The sequence below is a fragment of the Lonchura striata genome, chromosome 19 (assembly GCF_050655825.1).
Source record: "Lonchura striata isolate lonStrDom1 chromosome 19, ASM5065582v1, whole genome shotgun sequence".
Lineage (NCBI taxonomy): Eukaryota > Metazoa > Chordata > Aves > Passeriformes > Estrildidae > Lonchura > Lonchura striata.
This window is the reverse complement of record NC_140721.1, coordinates 7067868-7094526: the sequence shown is the minus strand read 5'-3', so window position 1 is coordinate 7094526 and position 26659 is coordinate 7067868. Positions and strand designations below refer to the sequence as shown.

At 43.0% G+C, this 26659-nt stretch overlaps 1 protein-coding gene across 1 annotated transcript; it reads right to left on the bottom strand.

Moving 5' to 3' along the window:
* Nucleotides 1-3726: 3726 nt before the first annotated feature.
* On the bottom strand, nucleotides 3727-26181 carry MYL10 (myosin light chain 10). The gene is made up of 7 exons (XM_021551011.3): nucleotides 26058-26181; nucleotides 17411-17497; nucleotides 14634-14709; nucleotides 13190-13294; nucleotides 9710-9788; nucleotides 4727-4775; nucleotides 3727-3972 (listed from the first exon to the last, which is right to left on the bottom strand). The coding sequence occupies exons 1-7, from the start codon at nucleotides 26058-26060 to the stop codon at nucleotides 3874-3876; spliced, it is 498 nt and encodes a 165-aa protein (XP_021406686.3). The 5' UTR covers nucleotides 26061-26181; the 3' UTR covers nucleotides 3727-3873.
* Nucleotides 26182-26659: the final 478 nt, after the last annotated feature.

Sequence of the window (26659 nt, the reverse complement as noted above, 5' to 3'; positions counted from 1 at the left end):
AGAATATTGAAAAAAGAAAACTGAACAGGCTTCCACTGTGCTAACGTCATTACAGAGAGGATGCAAAGGATGAAATTGGCTTAATTTGCAGACAGAAAGATTTAGGTTAGGGGGGAAAATACATAAATCTAAGGCTAGTTTTGGACTTGAGGCTACCTACAGAGTTTAGACAGGTCAGACAAAAGTTTGTAACAACAATCCTGCCTCTAAGCAGAACAACAAACTGGGGGAACTCATGATGAGAACCTTTCTCTGCAGTCTATTTCAAAGACTGCTCTCCCCTTTCACAAGGTTTCAGAAAGGTTTATGGGATTAAACTTTCAAGAGTTAATAAAATACATTATCAATTCTACCCTGCTTCTTTGTTTTTTCCCATCCAAATAGTTTGTGAAAGGGCTGACACTGAGGAGCAACTGTCCAGGGTTTATGCAAGTTCACTTCCCAGCTGATTGTTTTAATGATGCCTGGTGAAAATCTGTTTTGTGGAATTAATCAGAGCTCTTTGTTCCCTTTAGTTATTTGAATCTGTCTCCAAACCCCATGAGCACAGCCCTGTGTCCCCCCTATGAAAGTGGAGATTGAAATGAAATTGGGGTTGATACAAGCTTGTTTTGGATCTTGAATATTTTTATGATGCTTATCTGAACATTTGTCTTTCCCCTTTATAGAAGGGGAAGCACGACAACCCCAAATTGTCTTGCATGATGGTCCAAGGGTCCAAGGTACAGCCAGATTTGTGGCATACTCCTATCCAAAGATCTCCTCAAGCAATCTGCAACAGGCTCCTCAGCTGTGCTGCCCTTGAAGTGCCATAATTCTGGGGTAACAGATAGAAAAAAGAAAGTAAGAAATGGGTTTTGAACCAAGATAAAAGTGCAGCAACAAGGAAGGAGCAGAACTGCAAGAAGCCTGAAGGCACCCAGGGTCAGATGGAACCTGGGGCTTTGCACAGCCACAAACCACTTCTGAGGGTCTCCAGAGCTCTGGTGGTTGGGAGCACCCTGGTGCTGCTTCACTGTTTGGTGCTGCAGGGCATCACAGCTGCACCCTGGTTTGGTCCCACCAGGAACCAAAGGGAATTTGGGCTGAATTCCAAGCAGAACCTCTGGTTTAGCTTCCTCCAAAAAAAGTAACCCAAGTTGCTCAAGATAAGTAAGAGCAAGCAAGTGATTTGCGTCAAAATTGCAATCCAAACTAAACCTCTCCTCATGATAAAGCCTGGCTCAACCTCATCCATGCTGGGGTGGTCCTGCTTTCCATCCTCCCCACAGCTCCTGCCCCATCTGCAGGTGTGAGGAGCCTGCAGCAGGACGAGGTAAAGTGACATCAGCAAGATCCAAACAAGGCAGAACGAAAGAGGGATGTCAGCTCCCAGAGCCCAGAAAGGAAATTTAGGGAGCAAAGAGGTTTCTTCTCAGTCAGCACCCGCTGTGTGTGTTTGAGCCCTAGTGCTGACTGGAGGCAGGGGTGCAGCAGGAGAAGGGGAGAAGGTGGAACTGCTCAGACCAGACTCCCATCAGCCTGAGAAGTCACAGGAGCTGCACTGGAAGAAGTCATGCAATAATTACAGATGAAAAAGGACTCATCAAAAACTGTGCTTTGATGGAAAAGTGTGACCTCATCTTTCAAGAGCATTATCCTCCAAGTTTTTGCCTACCAGCTTGCATGAGGAAAAATAAATCTCTCTAGATTGAAGGCCAAAGGTAAGCCTGGGTGCTGTTTCATCTCGTCTTCAGCTTCATTCTGAAATCTTTACACAGTGTGAAACCCATAAGCACTCTGACGTCTGATGCCTGAGTGACTTCAGCTCAGTACTTATTTGGTGGGGAATGTGATTTTGTGAGGCTTATACAAGGCAGCATTACACTTTGTACATGTGTTTGTGCCACACAAGAGCATTTTACCGACCCACCTCTCAAAAAATTTCCAAATTAGTTCTGCAAATGAAACATCCATCCCCATGAGCAGCTCAGTTCTTTGCTGAGAGGAGCTGTCACTTCCAGGGTCTGCAGTAGAGCCTAAAGAAGAAGCTCATACATAAATCTCCTTTTTGATTGTGCCAACAGAAAATCCTCAATGTCCATGACCTCCCACTGCCAATCTACACCCCCATCCCGTGGACAGTGGTCATAGACCTGTGAGGAAAAACATTCTGGGGACAAAAAACCCATTTGTGGGAAATAGTGGTAAAAGCTGGGCTTGTCCAGGAAAGCTCAGGAGGTAGGACAGGTCGTGTGGACTCTTGCATTGCAAGAAGATTTCTGAGTCACCAAAGCCCAGTGAGGCTGCTCATTGTGTTGGGAGGGACAGCTCTGGATGTTGCTTCAAGCCTTACAGCACCAGGTGGCAAGAGGTCCTAAAGCCTTGTCCACATCTTCAGCAAGATTCCTGCAGGAAAGGAGTGAATTTTTTGCCCCAGCTGTGTCCACTGATATATTTCAAAGAGATAATACCTACTGGATACAATTGGGAATCAACTTGTTATACTGGAAAAGCAGTGCTGGTGCTCACAGCTTCTGCATGCTGGGGCAAGAGAAAGTTTATTTTATGAATTTTCTGTGGGCTAAGAGCCTTCTCCCTCCAGTTGTTCTCTATTACTGAAGTGCACAGAGTGCAGGATTTTGCTGAAACAACAGAAAATGCAGGTGGGGTGAATGTCACACCCCTGAGTCATGCAGATGTTAGAGCATTCTCATAGAATTTCTGCCCCTCTTGATGAGGGCAGAATTCAGCACATTGCCCTCAACTTCTCTTCCTCCAAAGCCTAAAAAGATGGAAATAGAAAATGAGTGGCTTATTTCTTCCTCTCAGTGTTTGTGGGACTGTGGCTCCAGCAGCACTGATGCACAAGGAAAGCATTTTCATGAGCTGTTAAAACAGCAGAAGCTTGTTTTCCCTTGGCTGCAGCATCCTTCTGCCTCCCACGCAGGAAGTGTTCATGCAATATTCCACATAGGCAGAATATGTCCCATTCCTAGAAGTCTAAATACAAGAAACTGTAGCCCATTTAAAAACCAGGCTGCTCTTGGATTAGAAAAGTGAGAGGTAATCTGCTTTCATGGGCTGCAGTTCCCAAATTGTCCTCTTTGTCCCTAGACTTGATGATCTTTGGCCAAACACGTCCTTGGTGTGTGTGTCTCACCTGTAACCCAAGGATGATGGCCAAAGGTGACAGACCAGGTGTTACTCTTGTGTCATGGACAACCTCCTCCACATGATAAAGATGTCTCTGAAGGAGGAAATTCATTATTCTTGCATTCTCAGTGCACCTAGGTGAACTTTACTATGAGAAAAACAGGCAATATTCCACTATTTCTGCTCTTTTGCACCAGAGCAAATGAGTCAAGTGGTTTCAGGACCTGGCCACATCACTGAGATGGGGAGGGCATATTGCATATTCACAAGAACGTAAGATTGTTTTATTTACATTTCCATTGCTAGGGGCTGTGGAATGGAACATAATTCTATTTGCCAGACACTTTCCTGGTGCAATAAGCTAGAGGAATTCTCAATTAATACATGGAGCTTATGTATAAAAGACAATAGGTAAAGTAAGGCTGCAGTGCCCAATGGACCATCTGGTGAACATTAGGTTTGTCAATAAATCACAACAGCACCAGTTCATCACAAAAATTCCATTTTAAACCACTGACAGGGGAAAAAATAGGGAAAAAACCCTCACAAAATTGGTATTTTGATATTTTGTAAAAATAGGAGCATTAAATAACTTTAATCTATTTTCAATTATTTTATTGGTTCTCTTCCAATGACCACACGGCTTCACATCCTGGATGCTTAGCCCTTTGCCTTGTACACAAGAGTATCATGAAATAACTGGGTTCATCAGCACAGGAGAAGCTCCTCTCTTTGCTCTCAGTCTTTCTCCTCACCATGGGTGATAACATAGCAGAGGTTCTTATAGTCAAGGTTCCCAGAGACATCAGGAGGGAAAGCAGCAAACATCTGGTTGATCTGCCAAGCAAACACAGAGAAGTGTCACAGACTGTGGGACAGCAACACGAACAGCTTTTCATTTTACACCCAGCTCAGCTCCCTGCTGCTCTGGGCCTTTAACCACCATGGAAAAGTTTTCCTTGGGCTTGGTAAAATTGAAACCAGAGTTGGAACATGGCTGGTTAATGAAGTCCTGCTAGAATCCCACAAGTTCCCTGTTGAAAAGAACTCTCCTTGAAACCCAGGTAAGCCCTGGTTGATAAATGTACAGTCCAGTCTCTGTTCTGACTGGAACAAACTGTCCAGACTGTCCAGTCTGTTCTATCCACAGTCCAACTCCACTCCATCTCCTCTTCTGAAAATAAAGTCCCCCTAAATTCCTCCCAACCAGCAGAATCCATGCTCAGTCTCACAGAAAGCACCAAGTTGGTACTTCATTTCAGATTTCAAACCAACTCACAGAAATGGAAACCAGAACACAGTCCCCACCCAAATCCACTTGGACTCCAGTAAATCCATTGCCCAGCTGCCCATGGGGAAGAACAGCACGAGATAGGCCACGCTTGCACTTGGATGGGAGTCCAAAGAATCTATCTGACTTTGATTTAGCCATGGAGCTCTTCAGAAGAGATGCTTTGAATTGTTTCTAATTGCCAGAGCTGGCATCAGCCTCCTCTCAGCCTGGACTGCAGCTAAATTCATGCATTTAAAGAGGGGCAAGGATTTACTGCTGAACAGGAGCTGGATTCCTGTTTTGAATAAAGTTCCTTACCTCTTCTTGACTGAACCGGTCTGCCTGTGTCATGAGCATTTCTTTGATGCTGTTCAAATAAAACGAAATAACCTGATTAAAGGGTGATAATGGCACATGACAATTTAGATGGCAAGATCCCTCCTGAAGTTGCATGAAAGAAAATCTGTGTGACCGCATAAATTAGAGCTGTTAATCCTTACATCATATTGTAAGAGATTTTCTGTGGGCACCCATCAGTGTCAATGCCTCGCTCTGCCAACTTATTTCCCTTTTGTGACAATTTATAGAGGTTTAAAATTGTTTAAGGTTATTACTGTAATTGAAATACAGCAATTTTGTATGCTTATCTAAACCTAAAATGGTAGGTTTCCTCACTTGCTGCTTAAAGTTTGGATCACTTAACAAAACCAAACGAGAGGAATATTTTCTGTAAAATCTGAGGATGAAAGGAACAGAGCATGAAATGAGAAAGAGGACTTGAAAGAGAACTCCAGCTGCTATTGGGAGGCATCCCCCAGAATCCTGGATGTGCATGCAGCCATTCCCAGAGGAGCTGTGGGGCTGTGGAGCCCGGGTGTGTTCCACGGTGCCCTCTCTGATCTGGAGTCACAGCGCTGGAACACGGAGCTTATCCCACACACAGCCTGCAGCCCGTGCAATTACATCAAAGAGATTATTCTGGGGACAGGCTCTCAGCTGATTTACCCTCTGTTTTAAACCCATTGTGGGAAGGCAGTCGAGCATGTAATTTTTTTTTTTTTTACCTAAGTTTAGAGGTGAATATAAAAGCCAAGAAGAATTTTAGAATTCTTTTTTCTAGTCTAACCCCTGTACATAAAATGCCTTTATACCTCCCCCAGTTACTCATGTACGGAGGGCAACACATGCACCATGTGCTGGGACATCCACCAGTATAAACTCACTTATATTCACATAAACATCCCTTCAATAACACCAATAATTTCCTCTTCCTGTAGAAGAATTCCTATATTAATCTCACAGTTTTCATTCACGCTGAAGAGGCAGAGTTGTCTCCTTTTGTCACTACCAAATGTATTTATACATTATCAGACACAGTTCTGGAGCAGTAAAACAAACTGTAAAGCTGTGATAACAGGTGAGCAGTGTGTTGTACAAAAACAAAAGCTGAGGCAAATATAGAAATTTGGTTTGGTTTGTAGATTTGAAAAAAGGCTGCTTTTTTGAAGCATTTGTTGTGGGATGGTGACAGTGGCAGCTCTTCTGGAATAAGCCCTTTCTGCTTTTTAAAGGGAATATTTGAAACTATTTAGAATAGAAATCAGGCCTGAACAGGAACACTTCCAGGGGAGCAAAATTCACCTACTGTGGGTGCAGATGTTCAGGCAAAGCAGGAAATCCTCCCTTTCTGCTCCCATACACTGCACATGAGAAAAGTCCCCCAAACAGAAGCGCAGTTTGGGTGGCAAAGTTACAATTGCACTCACAGCTCTGAAAAAATGATTTTTTTTTTTTCTAGGAAAATGCTACACATCCCATTTTGTGGCAGGGGCACATACACTTTTGCAGCTCTTGTTGGTACAAAGTGCACATTTGGAAACCCAGAAAGGGAAAATTGAAAACAGAGGTTTCTGGGCAATGAATAAGGATCTTACCCACAAGGACAAGTGTGAAAATATCTGTGCAAGATTTGGGAACAGACAGAGCTTAACCTATTGGGTATATTTTTCCTGTGTCACTTCACCATTCTCTGCAGTTAGCAAAGTTTCTTCATCTCTTTGTCTCAAGTTTCTGTTTCTGTTCTGTTCCTCTGGCCATTTGGTATGTGACTGCATTTTTGAAGGCAAATTCTCAAATGATCAGTGAGTGCAAGAGGAGAGAGATCATTCTCCTCAGCATAAATTGATTATTGGATATATATGCCCTGGACAAACAGCATTAGCAAATGCAAATAGGAAGTGTGATCCAGGAAGGAGCTTGGTGAATAGAAGGAAGCACTTACAGCAGTTCTGTCAGAAGTCACAAATAAACTTCATTGCAAACAAGCCTGAATTAAAAAGAGATCTGGGCACTGTGTGTCTTCTATTCACATGCTTAAAGTATTTAGGGGAAAAGAAAAGATCAAATATCTAATTATAATCTTCTGATGCACAGCCCAGTAGGCTCTGGCACACTCACAAGGAAGAAGGACTGACTAAAGGATCTATGCACTTTTTCCATTATTTATTTTATAGGGAAACAAACACTCACCATTTCCAAAGCCAGAAATTATGCACTTATTTTCTTTTAGTTTTCTTTAGAAATCGTATTTTCTTTTCAAAAAATACCCCCAAAAACAAACACAACCCCCTCCCCACAAAAAAAAAAAAAAAAAAAAAAATCCATTTGCCTTGACTTAGGAGTCTAAATGTTATCCCTTGTCCTGGCTCACATCAATTCCTTCTACAGTTACAAATACCTTGTGGCATTCTGATATTTTAAAAGCCTTTTTAAAAATTATCTGTGAAATCTCTGGGACATTTTTGTTTTTTCCTCTGGGTTTGCCCTTTTACAGTGCTGTCTTGGAGGAAAGCAGGTGAGTGAGAAGGAGCAGAGCTCTACAGCTGTGGGGGGAATCATCTCTAGCTCAGCCAAACACCTCCAAAGTCCAGCATGCCTGGGACCTCTTCCATCCCCCTGGGTCCATTTCCATTTGCCCAAATCTGAAAAGTCTCATTGGCCTCAGCATGAGGCACAGTTGGTGTTGGCCTGACTCGCTCTGCCCCATGAGTGGCATTTGGGACTGAATCATCCAACCTTTCCAAACCCTGCCCCAGTTTACACCAGCTGAGAATGGGACTGGGAGCTTTTTCTCTTTTTGACATCATGCTGTGGGAAGGGTTTTATGTGTGGTATAATGATGCAGACAAACAAAGTCTGTCATTGAATTTGGAAGTAAGTTATAAACTCCTGGAGCTTCTGGAAAGGTTAGAAGGCTCCATCCCAGCTACCATCACACGGACTAAGTGAGTCATTTCCAGACTAGAGGTGAAAACACGCAGAGGGAAGAGACATAAAAATCCCCAGAAGGATGTTAACTCCGTGAACATAAAAATGAAGTTCTGATTAAAAGGTCAGCATGGCTGTTTTTGGAGAGAAACATTCCAGGATTTTTTAATACGGAGAAATATTATTTATTAGCATTAACTGTCGCATTGAAATGGCTGCATGAGCCAACAGAAAAATTATTTCAAAACTTCAAATGTCTACATTTTGGAAGCATATGAATAGAAGTTAAACCTCAAAGACATCCACAGAATTGATTTAATGGTTTGTTCTGTAATGATCAACATTACCCTCGGGTCTAATAAGTAAACATTATGCTCTGTTGTGGTGATGAACTAAAACAATTGTCTAATGTTAGCAGTGCAGTGGGGGTGGGGACAAGGTTGACCTTTTCCATCAAGGAAAAATAAAATATTTCTCTCTCATCTTCATTTTGGAGTGTGATACTGCATTCCTAATTTGCCCCAAACTCCAACTGGCTTCCAGCATCCAAAGAATGTAGATCTGAGCACAGGGTGGCAAGCTGCAGATTTTGTATGCAGGATATTGTTACAGATAGTGGTGGGAAATATAACATTTCATGGGTTCTGGAGTATCAGAAGCTCGTATTTCATGGCTGTGATTTCACTGCTGTGTGATCTGCCCTATTTGGCAGCAGGCTACATTTATTCTGTTGTTTGGGTCACTTCTGATATGATCCCCTGACTGTTCTTCCCAAGCTGCTTGGGTGATGTTGAACTCAAAACCATCAGGACAACTCTTAACCCTCTGTTCCTTCTGATTGACTGCTATATCCACTTGTGTTTTAATTAATTTGGAAGTTCTTACTCAAAGGACTGTCTCTCTTGTTTTGCATATTGCAAAAGTTCTCAGACCCACCGAGGGGGTACTGCCATAGAAAATTACCATGGTAAAGAAATATTGTACATGAATCTTACATTTTCAACTCACTTTCACAGATTATTGCAGATAATGTAATGGAAATCTCCATGGGGTTCTGGTCAGAGGCTATCACAACATAAGCAGCAATAATTGATGTAAATACAATTTTGTAACTCATGGTTCCCTGATAAATTTCCTATACATATCATGCTTTATAAAATCTACCTGAAATGGCTGCTGCAGTAAAAGTACAGACCCCAAATTCACCATGAAATGTCAGCATATGAACAAATTTAAACATATGAATAAATCTAGGTACATAAAACACTTCTGTGGAGCAATAGATCCAATCTCCTCATCCCCTGCCCTGATTTGATATCATTTATCTCACTCACCTGAAAGTCCTGCTTGCACCATTCTGGCAGTGCAAGGAGGGTTTGCACTTGTGCAAAAACCTCTTAAAGTCCTTTTACATTGCTTTATTGGTGCAACAGGATGTGAATACAAATTAGGTTCTGCCTCCTTATTTAAAAATAGCCATATTGACAATAATTGCCAGATTATTAATAGTATTATTTGGTTTGGCTCTCAACATATCTAGTGGAATTTTACAGCAAATTATTTCTAGAAGCAGAAGGCTCAAATGATAAACACATAAAAAGGAAAATGTCCTGCACTAAAACCATGTCTCAGAGTTAATTAAATTGATCACTTTTTTAAAGAGGGGAGTAGCTTTCCCATTTTAGTCAAGCACTGAGAGTTAGGCACCAGACATTCATTTTAATTTTACATATGGAGTTAATTTACAAAGAGTCATGTGTCGATTTATATCCAGACCTTCAAAAAGAGGCTATCTAATGGCCTACATGTGATTATATTTCCGTTGGCTCTTGCAATGTCTGAAGACAATAACATCTCTTTTTAGTATACAAATACATTCATACAACAGTCCAGACTTTTAACTCTGATTTACAAAGCTAAATGTTTCTCTGCCTCCTAAAATGCTGTGAAAAATACAGCTTTTAAGCAGTTCTTATAAACTCTGCAATTATTATTATTGTAGTTATTCTTCTAAAGGATTTGAAATAAACTTACTAGTCTGCCTTTATGCGGCCTTTTCCTTCTGGGTCGAAAATCTTAAAAGCATTCAGAATGGTTTCTTCTGGGTCCGTGCCTAAAATTAATGAAATATAATTTAGAAGCCTGGATGTATTTCTCTGGCTGCAGAATACTTGCTAAGTAATTACATTCGCTTGAAAACAGTGCAAAATGGAGAATTCTGCAGTTGTGGGTTTGAAGACAAAGGTTCTCTAAGTCGGCAGCATTTGTCATGTCAGATAAACAATAGAGGTGAATAGTTCAATGCTCAGAAGCTTAAAAATAATAACTCATATCTATTCTATGTCTGCAGGAGAGAAAACTTCCAGGAACTGGTCTCCAATATCAGTACCCAGAGGATTAGTGGCTTTCAGAAATGAAAATATAACAAACTGTTTCCCTCACTGGCTTCCTTTAATCTTGCACTGTACGTTCCTTGTAAAAACACTTTTTGATGTTGCTTGTTCTTGGCCATATAGAGGAGAGGTTATTTCCCTCACTAAGGGAAATGGAGCTCATCATAAAATCCAAATGCCAGTGGAATGGAATGGAAACAGGATGATCAATGTGAGATGGTGATCTGCACTTAAATCCCATTGTGCCCTTCCCCTTAAGTGTCTCTTCATTCAGTGTTACTTACAGAAACAAGATGGTTTAAAGAATTAGACTGTGGCTGCAAGATTTTGCTTCTGTTCTTAGGTGGGCCACAGATTTTTGGTATTACTTTAATATCCCTGTCCCTCCAGAAGTAAAATGATTGTAATGGTCTTCCTTTTCTTCCTTCCATTATCTATCCCATCTCTAGACTGGAAAACATTTGTGTCAGGGACTCGTTTCCACAGTGCCTTAACCTTGGCTGGGGCTTCTGACTATTCTGTAACACTGCAGATTCTGAGTAGACTCATTTTCAACCCACACCAAAGGATACACTGTGTACTCTGTTTCTGACTATTCCCCAGTATTTCAAAATGTTACCGTAGTATACACAATACAAATCTTTGTAACTGTAGGAAACCAAATTTACTAGCAGATGAACTGATTCCATGGGCAAACTGAAGCTATTTGGTATGCTGAAAGAGTGATTAAAAAAGGATACAACACAAAGGGGTTGCAGATTCAAAGTTTGTTTCCAAGTTTGGCAGAGGTAGAACCAGAACAGAACCCAGCCAAGGTTCCCTGCTCTACAGACTCTCCTGATGCCTTCACAGTTTGCTTTGTTTGCAAGATTTCACAAGGATTAGCAGGATCCTACAGGATATAATAGTGAACACACCTCGGGCTATAAGGCCTCCTCCTTGCCACACAATGGCCATGTATATTATTTTTGCCAAGCTGTAGGCGATGTATTCAAACTGCCATGAATCTGTGATCAATACAAAGAGCATTGGTGTTTAATGAGAGTTTTGATTGTCCCATGAAGAGAAACATCCCCCAGCTCCGAGGAGAGGGCTGCATTTTAAGTAGTCACCGCTGTGGGGGGGATTTTTTTTTCCTTACAGTGTTTTACATTTTCTACTCTGTCATATCCTTGGACTTTGGCTTTGAAGAGAAGCAATGCAGCAGGCATTCTTTATTGATTAGCTGGTAAATAAAGTGGTTTCTTTGATGTGCGGCATCTCTGTTTTCTGTACAAATTGTATTATTCTGACTCCCTGTAGAAGCAGCTCCATGTGGTTGGCATTAACATAAACCGAGTTTTGTTAGCTGTTCATCTGGCATCGTAATCTCAGCATACAAAGCTAAAGCTCATCCTGAAAATCCCAGCTTCCCCTTTATGACAGAAATCAATTACAGCACAACAAATTTTACTTAGAAAGCACCTTTCACCAAATTCTCTGAGTGGTACTTAGCTAATAAAGAGTGTTGCAAAATTGCCATATCCACTTCCTCTAGCCCTTTCTCCCTTTCTAATTGCACTACAAAGGCTCTTCATCCCAATTAGTTTTGATTGGGAATGTGCAGTCTTTTGGCTCTGCTTCCTTTGCATGACAAACCCAACCAGAAGGGCATGACAAGCACAGCTGTGATTTTCCCTTCACCAAATGGAAATTAAAAAAAAAACTCCTCCTTTGCTAGTAGCCAACAGGAAACCTGCAGACAAGAGGGTTCTGCTTTGCCATTCACCTTCCTGTGCTGGCTCTGCTTTTAGGCCACAGGACTGGCAGGGCCAGAGGCTTTGCCAGCTCCTGAAACTCTGCGGGGCAAGGGGGAAGAGGGGAGAGGAGGAAAAGCTCATTTCCATGCTCACAAATAGAATGGGCAGCAGAGCAGCCCACAGCAAACATTCACCTGTCCAGGAGGTAGAATATGGAGGAGGGCACTCCCTACTCTGCCAGAAGTCACCTGGGATGTCCTGGTGGAGGTGCCACACACAGGTTGATGTCTGGGCAGTAAAATCCCCTCCTCAGTCAGCTTTCTCCATCGCCCCTCGTGCTTCCCAGACTTCCTGCCCTCTTTAGCAAGAGTGTTTTCTTCCAGAACCAGCTACATGAATTCTTTCTTTCAGACCTCTCTGTTTTCTATTCCAAGCATAGAAAACCCTTCACTGGAATTGTGTTCAGCAATACAAAGCCAGAGTCCATCAACAAAACAATAAATGTCTTTAAGAAGATAGGATCAGATTTTTCCATTTTTCTATTCATTAGTTATTTTTACAAACTTCTGGAATGTGCTTGGCTAAGGCCAGCCCTGCTTTGAAGGCTTTCACCTTGCTCTTATGCCTGCAGGAAGATGACTGGAGTTCTGTCTTGGCCTCACACCCCCTCTCTTGGAGTTTCCAGCCATTAACTGGAGAAGAAGCATGACTAAATTACCAGCTCACACAGCAAATTTACTACTCACATTTCCTGAGCTTCCCACAGTGTTCCCTATATATTCTGTGGCAATGGGTAAAATCCCTCTCCCTTTTCATTTTAAATCCATTGAAATTTAATTATTTCAATTTATCTACTCCATTAAGGGTTATTCAGTGAAATCTTCACCTAATGGCAAAATCACTGTTGACCTCAAGTGACACTGAGGCTGGGCCACTGAGTTACAATGACTGCAGAAAATGAGGGAAGCCCGTGTTTGCTTAATGTGACAAAGGTTTACAAAAAGGATGGGTTTTTTAGAAATACTTAAAACCAGCTAACACTGGGTGCGCTATGACTAGAGCATGAGCATGAGTTCATCCCAGGAGCCTTCTGATGGTGAATAACTCCCCTGCACCGTGCTCCAGGCTGTTGAGGTTTCATCACTTTCTGGACCCCAACTCAGCCCTTTCATGTTAGCTTGTGTAAGCTAAATCACACCTTTGAATTGTCCTTGCACCATCCCTTAGCCTTTCATTCCTCCCCTCTGTCTGCAAAACTGGAGATCCCTCCTTGCCTCTAAGCATCGTTCTGTGGAGACATTATTATAATTTGCAAGGTGCTGAGATATTTCAGTGCTGAGGATCTTTGACAGATACCTCTCCAATCCCCCAGAGGTACTTACCTTTCAGCTTTTCCCCAAACATAGTAAGGAAGACAGTGAAGTTAATAGGGCCTGGCGCCTCCTTCACCATGTCTTCAAGCTCTTCATTCTTGACATTCAGACGACCTGCAGCAGAGATCATTTTTCATAATAAATCACAAATTGTGTTTCAAAAAACGATTCCCATTCATCTCCTCCCACTGGGGACCTCAGGGCTCTGTGCAACTTTGCTAATAACATGGTAGAGCAAAACTCCCAAATACCCCAGTGGAAAAGAAATTGGCAGAGCTGGCTCTGAGATCAAAGGGTGACTGAAGGAGCAAGAAGGATAAATAACACAGACATGGCCAGCAGTGGACGAGAGAAGGGGAACTTCCATATAAACTGCTTTTTGAGTTGGGGCTTTTTTTTTTACCTCAGGTGAAATATGGGCCCCACTGATATTAATATAGCAGAGATCAAAGTGACTGAAGTGAATCCAAGGTCTCAGACTTTGCCCTCCTGTATATTGAGACACCTCTCTGAGTAGAGGGCAGATGGATGAGCTGAGTAGTGGTATCCCTTCCCCATCCTCGTGCAGCCCTATTGATGAGAATTTAGACCCTGGCAACCCTCCTCAAATTGAGTGGTAATTTGCTGTGAATGTACTTTATAGGCATTGAAAGGCTTCACTGAACAGGAAAGATAGCATAACTTGGCCTTAAGAAATAAATATTTCAGGGTAACAGTAGCTACAGGCCAAAGTTTGCAAACCTCATTGTCACAATAAAGAGTTCAGGAGCTTCTGCTCCTTGCACTGACTCTGCTGGCGTCTGATTCCACCCCGGGGAGCACTAAAGATTCTTATCAAGCTCTTTTTAATAAGCTCCAGATGGCAAAAGCCCAAATGCCTACATCACTGTTCAAGCCTCAAATGCTGCAACAAGGATACAACTCCAGGTTTGGGATCATGAGCCCTTGAATTTTTTTCTTTCCTAGGGAAGATTTGCTCTTATCTGCTTGATATTACCAAGATTGTGATAGCCATGGAATGGACAATATCTAATCTCATGACATGCACATTCCACCCCTCACAAACTCTCAACAGCACAGAACTTCACATGAAGCCCTCCTAGGTTTGTGTGGGCAGAGGGGCAGCTAGTCCATGACTGCAGTGCTAATCAGTGGATATTCCATGGCTCCCAGATGAAAAGCCTGGGTTCAGAGGCAAATCAGAAATGCCTGGCATGGACCCCTGCTTGGGTGGGCTTCTCCTGAAACAGTGCAGGGGGGGGATCAGAGCTTCATTCCGCTCCCTGCTCGGGACACGTTCCAGCTGGAGCTCTGTGCTGAGATCCCAACTCCCACAGGGAGGAAGGTCACACAGAACAGGTTTCCTTTTGCCCCCTGTGTATCTCATTTCTTCCCCCACAGTCATTCTAATACCAACCTTTCTTCTGTGCTGGAAATGGAATTGTTATCTTACCTAGTGCAGCAAATGTGTCTCTCAAATCTGCTTTGTCAATAAAGCCGTCCCTGTTCTGATCCATGATGGTAAAAGCCTGTGGGAAGGAAAAGGAACAGGAATTGCCATTTCCATTGCAAAGGACAGTGCTCCAGTCACATACATCAGTCCATGGGAGGATGATATTCATACTGTAAAGAGGAATATTTAACTTCCTTTGATTCATCTACATCATTGAAATTTCCTCACTTTCAACACATTACTGTATCTTGGCAAGGGGCTTAATTAAACCCACCCAAACTTCTTCTTACTAAATTAATGCTCAGTGCAGCATGCATTGGGCTGAAGCCAATGCTGGCAGCTCCAGCCATTCAGCCCTTAACCCATGAAAGTATGAACAGGAAGGGTTTAGTCAGGGCAGATTTAGCCAGAGCTTGCTCTGTGTTTATACCTTCCCCATACCCCATCCTTTGAATGAGGCTGAAATGTTTCTGTAAAACACTTCATTTCTGTGGATTTCTCTCTGCTATCAACCTGAAGTTGATTCCTCCTGGGCCTTAGAATGATCCATCACACAGAGATAGCAGAACTTTCAAAAGTACAGAGAAATGTAGGTTCCATAAGATTGCTTATTCAAAGTTTTCTCCCCTTTCCAATACACTGCATCTTTGAGACTGTGCTGTGTTCTCTGACTGACACTGATGTACTGGCCTTAAATACCCTTATCAGGCAAAATTTAACTTTTGATAGAAAAAAAGAGTTTTTTTTTTTTTTTTATTTTCAGCCAACACAGACTTGATGTGCTCTAACCATTGTTTACCAAGGCAGCTAACTGCTCATCTATCTGTTTACCCATTTGTGTGTCCATCTCTTGGCTGCCACCACACTTACAATATTTCATTGATTTGGAAAGATTTTAATGACCTGAAATTCCTCTGGTCATGCCATGGGGAATATTAGTTGATCCTGGCATGACTCTGAAGCTGGTTATCTGTCTGACAGGCACATCAGTATGGGACAGGATCTTTGCAATGGCCAGGAATTATTCTTTCTTCAGTCAGTGTTCCCCTGAGATTTCAGTAACTGTAAGTTTTAAAGTCTGCTGCACCTACAGGTGCATTTCTTACCATGAACAAATTATCTCCACATATCTTCAGGTAGTTTCTCCTCCAGTTTCTTGCAAAGCATCACTGCTCACAGCCCAGTTTGCCCATGAGGTGCCTTTAAGTATTATGTTCATAATCTTACATTTACCTTCCAAACCATCCCCTTACAAAAAATTAAGCCCACCTCTTTAGAGGTGTTTTGCCCTTGCTTTAAATTGTGATTCCCCATAATTTAGAAGCAGAAGAGAAAGAAGATGTGAAGAGCAAAGCCAGACCCAGGCAGCTCACAGGACACAGGAAGAGCATCAGGCACTGTAATGGATGTATTTTGAATAACACAAGAGCAATGCTGAAACATATGATGATGAGCTGGTTGAAATCTCTAGATAAAAATATACTAATCCAAACCAGGTTTTCAGAAATACATGTCCCAAAGACGCAGTTCTTAGACACAGCATGATTTTGGGTTTCACTCGACCACTCCACTGCCTCATACTTTTGCCATTATTCTGCCACCATCCACCTAGAAGTGCTCCTGGTATTATCATATTTAGAGAAGATAAAATAATGGCATTCTGTCCAGTTCTTTGTGTTGATCCATCTTCAAGCAGTAATTCTTGGAGAAAATAAAATGTAAGTTCCTAGGATATGGAGAAGAAGTGGGAGAAGAGAGTCACACATGTTCCCATTGAGTGTGGGGAAGTGACTAATTCCAATTAATTTAGCTGGGTCACATTCCCAGGCCTTGCCTTGCGGTTTGGTCTTGTGCATCACTGAGCTTTCCTGGTGGGAATCCTCAAGAAAAGTAAACTTGAAAGCCTTGTGAAAGCACAAAATGAAACAGCAGACATTTATCACATGGAAATTGCTTTGGACACATGAGTTAGATATTATGGGGGAAAATCAGTAATTTAAAATGGCAAACCAGTGCAGAATGTGATGGTCTCAAGGACATTCTAGATTGTCCCCACAGAAAAAGAGCACAAACTCATCAAACAGATTATCTGTCTTTTTTATGCTCCAGCTTTTAGGGTCCCATCAGTTCTACCTCTTCACAGGTAACTGGTCAAAGAGGCTACAGTGCACAGAGCACCAAATCCCTTGGGAGCTGAAAGTTGCTTGGTTCATCTCCACATGTTGTCTTGTTTTATTTGCATTTGTGGAGAAAGCTGGCTGAGGGCTTCTTGGAATTTTCATTTCTCCTTTGTGGGCAGCATTAGAAGGGCACAAATGAATATTTTCTGCTGCTGCTGTGGAACAGAGCAGCAATGAAAGCCCTGGTTCAGCCTGGCATCTCTATTCAGGACAATATTTGAGCACATAAGACTATTCTTTTTTAAAATACCACTTAACTTTAAACATGTGCTCAAGTGTTTTCCTGAATCAGGGCTGAAGTGGATGAGATTATGCTTTTCCTTTATTTTGGGGTAGGGGCATGGATGCTTTTCAAATAAGTCTAGAGCGAAACAGGGGAGTGAGTGAGGGAAGTAAAGAAAGAAAGAAAGAATGAAAGAAAGAACAAATAAACACAAAAGGAAAATGATCTACCAGCCAAAACCACAGGGATGATTCAGAAAACAACTGTGTGTTCTATTAAAGCAGATGGAGAATAGAATAAGGATTACAAACAAAACCTATGTTATTCATTAGCAATAACAGGAGACTATAGAGAACAGCAGAGTAGTGACCAACCTCTTTGAACTCCTGGATCTGGGTTTGTTCAAACATAGAGAAAACATTGGAACCACCTTCTATCTTCTTCTTTGCCTTTTTGGGAGCCTGTAATACAAATAAGAAAATCAAATATATATTCCTTTGTCTGTTAAGCACCCATGAAAACAAATTACATCTTCAACAGGAAGTAAAAATTACACAGTCAAGTAATACAAGAGGATTGTGCTTTGTTATTACAAGGTTTTAAATTTCAATCTTATAGACAGATAGATTTAGATATCTATATAAGATTGAATATATATATGTTTATTCAAGGGATAAAAATTGCTGCCTTATTAACAGATTGAGGCTTTTTGCCACTCCCTGCTATGTCCTAGGACCTGGCAGCTCAGACAAACCAGGACAGATTGTCACTGTGCTGCCTTAACAAAGGTGAGGGACCCAAAGTGTGACCCAGCCTCCTGCCTGGTGCACTGCTGGTCCCCAGGAGCTGCCTGTTCCTTGGGCAGGGTCACCTCCCCATCAAAGGATCCCAGACCAGGTCACACAGGGACCACTCCCCTGCACACTGGCTCTGCAGAGCTCAGGGGTGATATCCCTGAAGAGATGAGCTGGAATTCCCAGCCTGCTGTTCTCAAGAAATTCCAGAATTCAGGTAAATGCCTCCAAGGGCTCTTTCTTCCCAGTTCCCATGCTGGGGCTGGCAGCCAGACTCCAAACAAGGCCCTGCATGAAGACTCAGCTCAGCAACTAGAAAGGGAAGTTATATCATTTCCTTCTCAAACAGAAATGTTTAGAAATCTGCTCAGTCTGGACCAGCACCGACAGAACAGATTAATCCTTCCCAAGCAGGAACACCTTCTGCTCCTGGAGTTTCTACTCCTGCACCAACTATGGCACTGCAGTGCAGTACCTTAGCAGACCATATTATTTTAATATTCAAGATAGTCATCTTAAATGAAAGGGCAGGACTGCTTTTATCACCATTCTCAAGTCTGGAGGCTGAGACAGAGCAAGATTGGGGAAAGAGCTACAATGATATCTAAGAATCTAATGCTCACTAAAAATCAGTCAGAACTAGGCTTCATTAAATATCTTTGAATAAGGGCCCAACCAGCTTGCCTAAGACAATATAGTTCTTGTTCTGCAGTAAAGAATAAAATCTGTGATTCCAAAGGATTGCAGAAGTGTTTTACCACAGTGTTATCCTTACTTGGGGCAGGATAATGAGCTGCAATGCCTTTTGAGTTCCCTTCCAGACAGATTACTTTTTTCTTTATCATTTTTACTTTTAAACTTCATTATCATAGTCCCACCTGGTTCTCGTGTCACAGAAAATTAGTCTTACTTAGTTTGGGCTATTCTGCATGAAACAGAAGGCAAGTTCTACTGTCTTCTTTCATCAAAATAAAAAAGCCTGTGAAAGTTCAAATTCAATACTGATTTCAAATATCCTGAGGAGCAGAGCAGCTCAAGGAAATATTCCCACTTGACTCTGTTTGAAGCATACATTGTCTGATCAATTTAATTTGCCAGGCAGATTTCTACACTCAGCCACCCTGGTTTAGATCCCAGGATATGGAAGGGGGGAAATTAGGGCAATGTTAGACACTCTCCCACATACCCACACTCCAGACCTGTCAAGCTTCTATCAGCTAATTCAAAGAACTAAAATCTGGAAATAGGAATGGAAATTAAGTGAAAAATATACTTTTAGTGAGGATAAAAACAAGGATAGAATGCCACCACAGGCATGGAAAAAAGAAGTTAATAAGTGGAATGTTTAATGAATGTAGAAATATTGATTTTGGAATAAACAGATTCCCTCCTCCTCCTACACATGAAATAAGTGTTATTTTGAGCAGTAATGGGCAATCTTCCACATAACGTGAGGTGCCTGGAGGAGGCTTTCAACACTTCCAGATCGAATGGAAATATTCAGAACAATCCTATGTATTTACATGTATTTGTTCCCTGAGGTAAAGGGGAAGCAGATGTTACCCAGGGGAGAGCACTGCCAGCTGTGGGGGGACAGCAGGGCAGTGGGGCTGGTTCTGCTGGGCTCCTGGAGCTGCTCCTTCTGGACACAAACAGGCTTTGCCCTCCTCATGGTCTGTTCTGCTGTGGCCAAACACAGCATCATGCTCAGCCTGATAGACATTCCCCATGCTAGCAAACCATCTGCATTTTTTCAGCTACCACCACAACCACAGACAGTGGGGTCCAGCTCTTCTAAATGCCAAACACTGGCAATTCCTCCATTATTCCTCAGTTTATTGGGTTCTCTAGGCTGTAGGGCTTCAAACAAGGGCTATAGCTGTAAGGAAGGATCTGATAAATGAAAAAGCTGCAGCTCAGTATCAATTAGAAACAGACCAGCAAGTCAAAAACCACCCAAAAACCTTCTGTACGTTAGTGAAGTCCTTTTCAAGGCAAAGAAGATTGATAAGTGATTATACAGGGAACAATTACTGTAGCATCATAGAGTCATAGAATGTTTTGGGTTGGGTGGAACCTTAAAAATAATTTACTTCCAGCCTAGAAGAATTACTAGAAAAATTAATCCTAACATATCTGTTCACTGTTACTCTCTGGTTTGTTTTCTCCAGGGATGACAGAGGAGATCAGTGCCCATGATGCTCAATCAATTTTTTGTTTTTTTGCTAAAGGTCTGGATTTGGATCCCATTTATGACCTGCTCATAAATAAGGGGGGCTGAGACCACCAATACATTTCACAGAGGCCCATGAACAGCTGCCAGCTGGGGTTGGTTTCCATCACCAGGTTCAAGCTAAGTCTTGTAGCATCCAGCATAGAGCATCTTGGATCACCAGTTCCCAGTACTGGGAATGCAGCTTACCTGCCCTAAAAAGACAGGAAATTCATAATCACAGAAAGAACTGCACCCCAATTTTGCACAAGCTGTGGGCATGGAGGTGCTCTGAGAAGAAAGGCTTATTGAGAAGTAGGTGGAGCAGGAACAGAACAGAGTTCATTGTTTTTCTGGTGGGTAATTTGAATTAAAAGACATCTCTAAGAGAACAGAAATAGGTCGGTGTTACAGAAAAGAGTAACTCTGAGAATAGAATAGTTCTGTGCTGCTGTCTGACAATTCCAAACACTCCAGAATTTTTTAATGAACACAGTCATGGCTCTGACTGCAGAGTCTCTCTCTGAAAGAATGGCATATGAAAAGGAACATCACAGAGCTCAGCAAACATATGGCTTCTATGATGTCAAGGATTTAGTAGGTGACCCACAGAGGAGAAAGTGGGTGACTGACACATCGCTTCTGCCTGCCTTGATTTCCCCACTCTTGAAACCAAAGTGTGCCAGGCTGCACTTTGCAAAGATAGAGCAGCTCTCGTTGCAACATGTGCTGTGAGACTGACATACAAAACGTGCCAGATGAGAAACTGAAGAGCTGAGGGTCCCCTGGGCTCGGATTCCGAGGCCTCAATAGCACAGCAGTGGGAAGAATGTTGCAACAACTGAACAAGCCTATTAATATTCCTGCCTGAGAGAATTAATCATCCCATTGTGAAGAAAACAACACTTCACTTTAGAGGAGAAACCACAGGCTTGTCGTGTATCACTCATTTGTCTTAACAGTGTTAGCACTCTTTCAATTAGCCTGGTTTTAAAGGGTCTTTTTTGTTGTTGTTTTGTTTGGTTGGTTTTGGTTTGTTTTAGAGGCTTTAAATGAAGAAATTGAGCCATACAAAAATCTGGACTGAAGAAAACTCTGTTGTACCAGACGTTTTCTTTGAGCTGAGTTTCACTTACTGAGGTTCTTTATATTTCTCCTTTCTGGCAGTGTCAGGGAGCCCGAAAGAACCAGGGTGTGCAGGGACACAGGCAGGCAGAGACAATGAGTGTGTGTGGCCTTTGCCTCTCTGAATGTAAGAAAAGGGATCCGTTTTTTATATGTTGAAAAGGTGGGAGGAGGTTGATGTTCAAGTGAATCAGAAGGAAATTTGATTTCAGGGTTACCTAGAAGAAAAGGGGGTGGGGAAATCAGTTTCTATCTCTACACACAAAGGAGGAAGGAGATGAAAATACTTTGTTCCTACTTCAGAACATGAAGCATTGTTTGCCCTGATAAATTCATAAAGAGGTGATGCTAGAGTAGATCCATGACACTGGATTATTGGAGAGCTTTATCATCTCCATCCCTCAGTGCATTTTGCAGACAACCAAGAAAAATATGGAAAACCAGGCAAGTTGCAGCAGGATGAGCAAGGTCCCCCAGTGGCTGCTCAGGGCACACTTGTACCCTTCAGTAAGCAGAAAGTAACCAACCTCCACTTGGCATTTCCTGCAGCGCAGGAACATCTCCACTGGCAGTCAGGAGAGATGGGCAGCACTCTGCCATAAGCCACAGCTGTGATTTGGTTTGGTTTGGTTTGGTTTGGTTTGGTTTGGTTTGGTTTGGTTTGGTTTGGTTTGGAGTGGTTTGGTTTGGTTTGGGGAGGTCACTTCCTTGTTTAGCCCACCATGCTCTAAGCCCCTCAGAAAACACTCTTAATAATTAACAATGACACAGTGTGGTGTTCCTGACAGCAAAGTCAAAAACACAAGCAGAAATATTTCCCTACTCAGCCACTTATTGTCTCTTCTTCTAATTTTTCTACCAGAGAACACTCAGTGGATAGGCAGGGAGAGAGCTCTGCAGGGGAATCAGCAGTGGACACTGTTAAGAGCCTGATTCTGTTGTCTGGTACTCTTAAGTGTTTATTCAGTCCAGGGCAAAGTAGACATAAGATACCATCAGGTTTTTACTGTTTCACATTTTGTACTTCCTTCCTCTGCAACTACATCTACAACTACAGAAAAGACAGAATCATCCATCATGTTGCTCAGACTTTGTCCCCTGCTGTGATCCACTGGATGATGTCAACTCTCAGTTACTATTACTTTTTCATCCATCACACTCTCTCCTTGTTTTTCATCCACTCTGGGATCTCGGTGCTGACATTTCCTGTCTTCAAATTTCTGTTATCATCAAGTACAGCTTCTGAATCCGAAGTTACATCTCAGGACTGGACAAGGGTTTGCTGCAGCATGGGACAGGATATTTGTTGATTTTTGTCTCACAGGTTTGCTCTGCTGAGATAATTTACACTGCATATGCACCAAACATCCCAGCTATGGACAAGCCATGGTTTTTTGGAGTGGTTTAGGTCCTTTCCATGGCAGGTGAGCAGCACAAGACCAACCCAAGTGCTTGCTTGGAGGAAACAGTCTAGAGGAGTAAGCAACACAAACTGCTCTAAGGGCACAATTTGCATTTCAAACAGGCAGCAGCCTCAGATCACTCAAATAAACCACGTTATCAGAACTGAGAAACAGAAAATCTTTTTATTACCTGCTCTGCAGTCACAAACAGACCCCTCCCTTCTCATCCTCACTCCATTTTGTGTGTAGTCCCAGCCTGCACACACCCACACAGACACACCTTTGATCCCTGCTAGATACAACCCGCTGGCCTGCAGCCTCCATGCTTTGCACTCCCGGACACTGCGGCATCCTCCTCCTCCTCCTCCCCACAGGAACCCTTCCCTGCCACAGCCTCCTTCTCCTGCAGGCACACACAGGGAAGGCTTTATCTCCAAATTCACCCTGGGGCAGCAGAGAACCTCCCCAGCCTCTCCTGACACAGGCTCCTCCACCTCGAGAACCCCAAACCCAACATCTGGGCCAAAACTCAACAGCTGGGCCAAAACCCAACAGCTGGGCCAAAATTGAACAGATAGGCCAAAACTCAACAGCTGGGCCAAAACTCAACAGCTGGGCCAAAACCCAACAGCTGGGCCAAAACTCAACAGCTGGGCCAAAACCCAACAGCTGGGCCAAAACTCACCAGATGGGCCAAAACTCACCAGATGGGCCAGAACCCAACAGCTGGGCCAAAACTCAACAGCTGGGCCAAAACTCAACAGGCCAAAACTCAACAGCTGCTTTTCCCGACCCAGCAAATCATCTTCTTCATGTGGAGATGAGCAGTCCCTGTGTGCACACATGGCGCTGTCACACACATGGATGGATGTACGGACACACACACATGGACACACACACACTGACACACACACACACTCCTATGGCTGTCACACACTCTGACACACACACTGACACACACACACACACACAGACACACACACTGACACACACACAGACACACACGTACTCCATGGCTGTCACACACTCTGACACACACAGACACACACACACAGACACTCCCAGGGCTGTCACACACACATATACGCATACACACACTCTGACACATACTCTGACACACACACTGACACACACCCACACACACACTGACACACACACACTGACACACACCCACACACACACTGACACACACACACTGACACACACCCACACACACACTGACACACACACACTGACACACACATACACACACTCTGACACACACACACACACACACACTGACACACACACACACACACACACACACACAGACACACACACTCTGACACACATTCTGACACACAAACACACACACACTGACACACACTCACACACACACAGACACACACTCACACACACACACACACACACACACACACTCCCACGGGCAGCAGTGCCTCCAGCAGCCCCGTTGTTCAGCTCAGGGTCAGTCAGCGCGGCTGTGCTGCGCTCCGTGCCGGTCTCCGTGCAGGTGGCACACTGCAGCCTGCAGAGCACAGCTGATCAGGATGCAGGCTATTTTGGGGCACACAGCTCCCTTCAGCACACAGAAAAGTGCTACGAGGTGTCAGTCGGACTGAACAAACACAGGAATGTTTGGGGAATAAGAAAAAGGCTTCCCTCTCCTTCCTTGTGCCACTGCCCTTCCTTCTCGCCATCAGCACAGGGCACGTGGACCCAGCTTGTCTGAAATTCCCTGGAATAAACGCTGAGCCACAGACACTTCTCAGAACTCCATTCCACAGCACTTGTGTGGTCTGCTCTTGTTAGAAAAATTATCTCCCTGAACCCTGCCTCTCTCACTGTCATCAGCCCTGGATGTCAGAGCCTAGTAGCACTGGCTGACTTGTAATTATTTTTTACTATGCTGCTTTGTCTGCACTAATCCTTTGAAAGTAGCTTTACTGCACATCTGAAATATTATGATGCTATAAAACCTCTGTAATATTTATAAATCCCTTAAGACATCATAAAGAGAGAAAAAAACCTCCCCACAGAGTTCATCTAGCATAATTACATATACATTTCCCTCTGATTAATAAAAAATGATCACTTCCTTATGTAAAGATATTCTTCAGCTTTCTTTCATTAAGGCTATTTTTTTCTTTCCATTTTAAATCTGTTTCATGTGTCCCTGTATAGTAAGGTACCTCAGAAGAGATTTTCCCAAAACAAAAGGCACAATGAAAAGAACCACCACAGAGCATCGCCAGTTGAGCTGGGAGCAAGGAGACAGACGAGTCTCTCACTGTATTTTCACGTCTCCTAACTTAAGCATTTCATCACAGAATGTCCTGGAATATCTTTAAACATCAATGAGTGTTGGTGTGTCATTGAACTAAACAGGCAGGGAAAAAAAATGATAAGTGAAATCTTGGGGGGAAAAAAAGAAGGGAAAAAGAAAAGCTAAGACCCAGCACTTGTACCCCACCCCACAAAAGGGCTGGCTTAAACTTCACTGAGGCTGATTTAAGGGAAACCTGTAAACCCACACCTGAAGAGGAAACATAAACAGCACAAGGCACTGGTCACTTCTGAAACACTGATGAGGAACATGATTAGTGTGAAACCACTGACACTGGGCTGGCACTGGATGACACTGGAACCTGTTTTGTGCATGGAATTTAGAAATGCCATTGAATGTGGTTTTGCCTTGCTCAGAACAGCACGTGGATCACATTCATCACCTGCTTAAATAGGATCAAGTTTGAACTAAGCTTTGAGAAAGCTTTTCATATACAACTCCCTCTCTGGTGTTCTCCACAATCAAATATTCCATAGCCCCAGGGAGCCACAGGGCAGCATTGCTTTTAGACAGCCTGAAAAGGACCTGCAAAAAGGAGCAAAATAAATAAAGACAAAATCACCTGCTCACTTTTTTTCCTAATACTGTTGTAATCATTCATCTGAATTTGCAGGAGACAAAGATCTGCCCAATCTGCCCATGGTTCCTTAGGCAGGAGTTCTTTGCTCCTTGGAATCACATCAAGTGAGGTGGCTGGTGGAGTCCCTGAGCTAAAAGCCAACAGTGAGCAGGGCAAAGACAAGACACAGAAATTTCTGCAGTGCTTCCTACTTCTCCTCATGGTCACAAGAGCAGCACAGTCACAGCTCCAGAGAAATCCCTTTCCCTCAGTCCCCATCACACCACAGCAGATCTTAATTCTGTCTCACACCAGCCATGCCAGGTGTGTGAATGTGGGACAGAGCTGCACAAGCTCTTCCTTTCTGCACATTCATCTGTGTTCTGTGCCTTCCTTCTTTGTGAAATACATGCAGAGCAGTCCTTGGGAGTTCCCAGCTCACTGTGTGGGGTATATCTGCGTTCTGGAGATGATACTACAATGAGATTTCCTGGGATGCTCTGTGATCATTCCTGCTCTGTTTGAATCATAAGAGTCAGAAAGAAATACAGAGATAAACAGACATGGGGAAGGATCAAACCTACCATGGTGCTGCTGCTCCTTCCACCCCTCCTCTGCCAACCAGTCAGCCAACAAACACAATGCCAATTGCCTCTTTATATAGTGTCACCAAGGAATAAAAATATGCCTGCTCCAAGTTTAGACAATAGATGTAAGGTTGGAAAAGTGCAGTAATTGGATCCCAATACCATTCCAAGCATCTGTTCCATGCACAGCTTTTGCTTTCACAGAAATAATGTAGCAGATAAGTGGAGGAGGCAGTTGGGATACAATTGTACAGCACTCAGAGCAAGCTTGAGCTGAAGGGGTTTTCCCATGTACTGCTAAATAATGAACACAGGGCATGCACTGGAAGATTTTAAGTGGACATGGCGTCTTGAAAAAGCAGGAAGGGGAACACATTCCTTGAGAAAGTGCTGGGGAAACCAGCAGTAAATCCTGGCCACTTCAGTAGCCCCAGAGCCTGGTGCAGGCATTCAGAGCTCCAGCAAAACATCGGAGGCTCTGCAGAACTGCACCTGTACCTGGAGGGTGGAAAAGCACCTTTCTGCAGATGGCAATAAAGTGACTCAGAGCAGGTCCCTTTTCCCTGAACCTATAAACATGCCTGAACTCCAGGGCCATA

Coding starts and splice junctions, on each gene's coding strand:
- MYL10 (XM_021551011.3), bottom strand. Junction 14,710..17,410: donor AGATCCAGGAGTTCAAAGAG/GTTGGTCACTAC, acceptor TCCTTCCCACAG/GCTTTTACCATCATGGATCA. Junction 13,295..14,633: donor AGACACATTTGCTGCACTAG/GTAAGATAACAA, acceptor TCTCTGCTGCAG/GTCGTCTGAATGTCAAGAAT.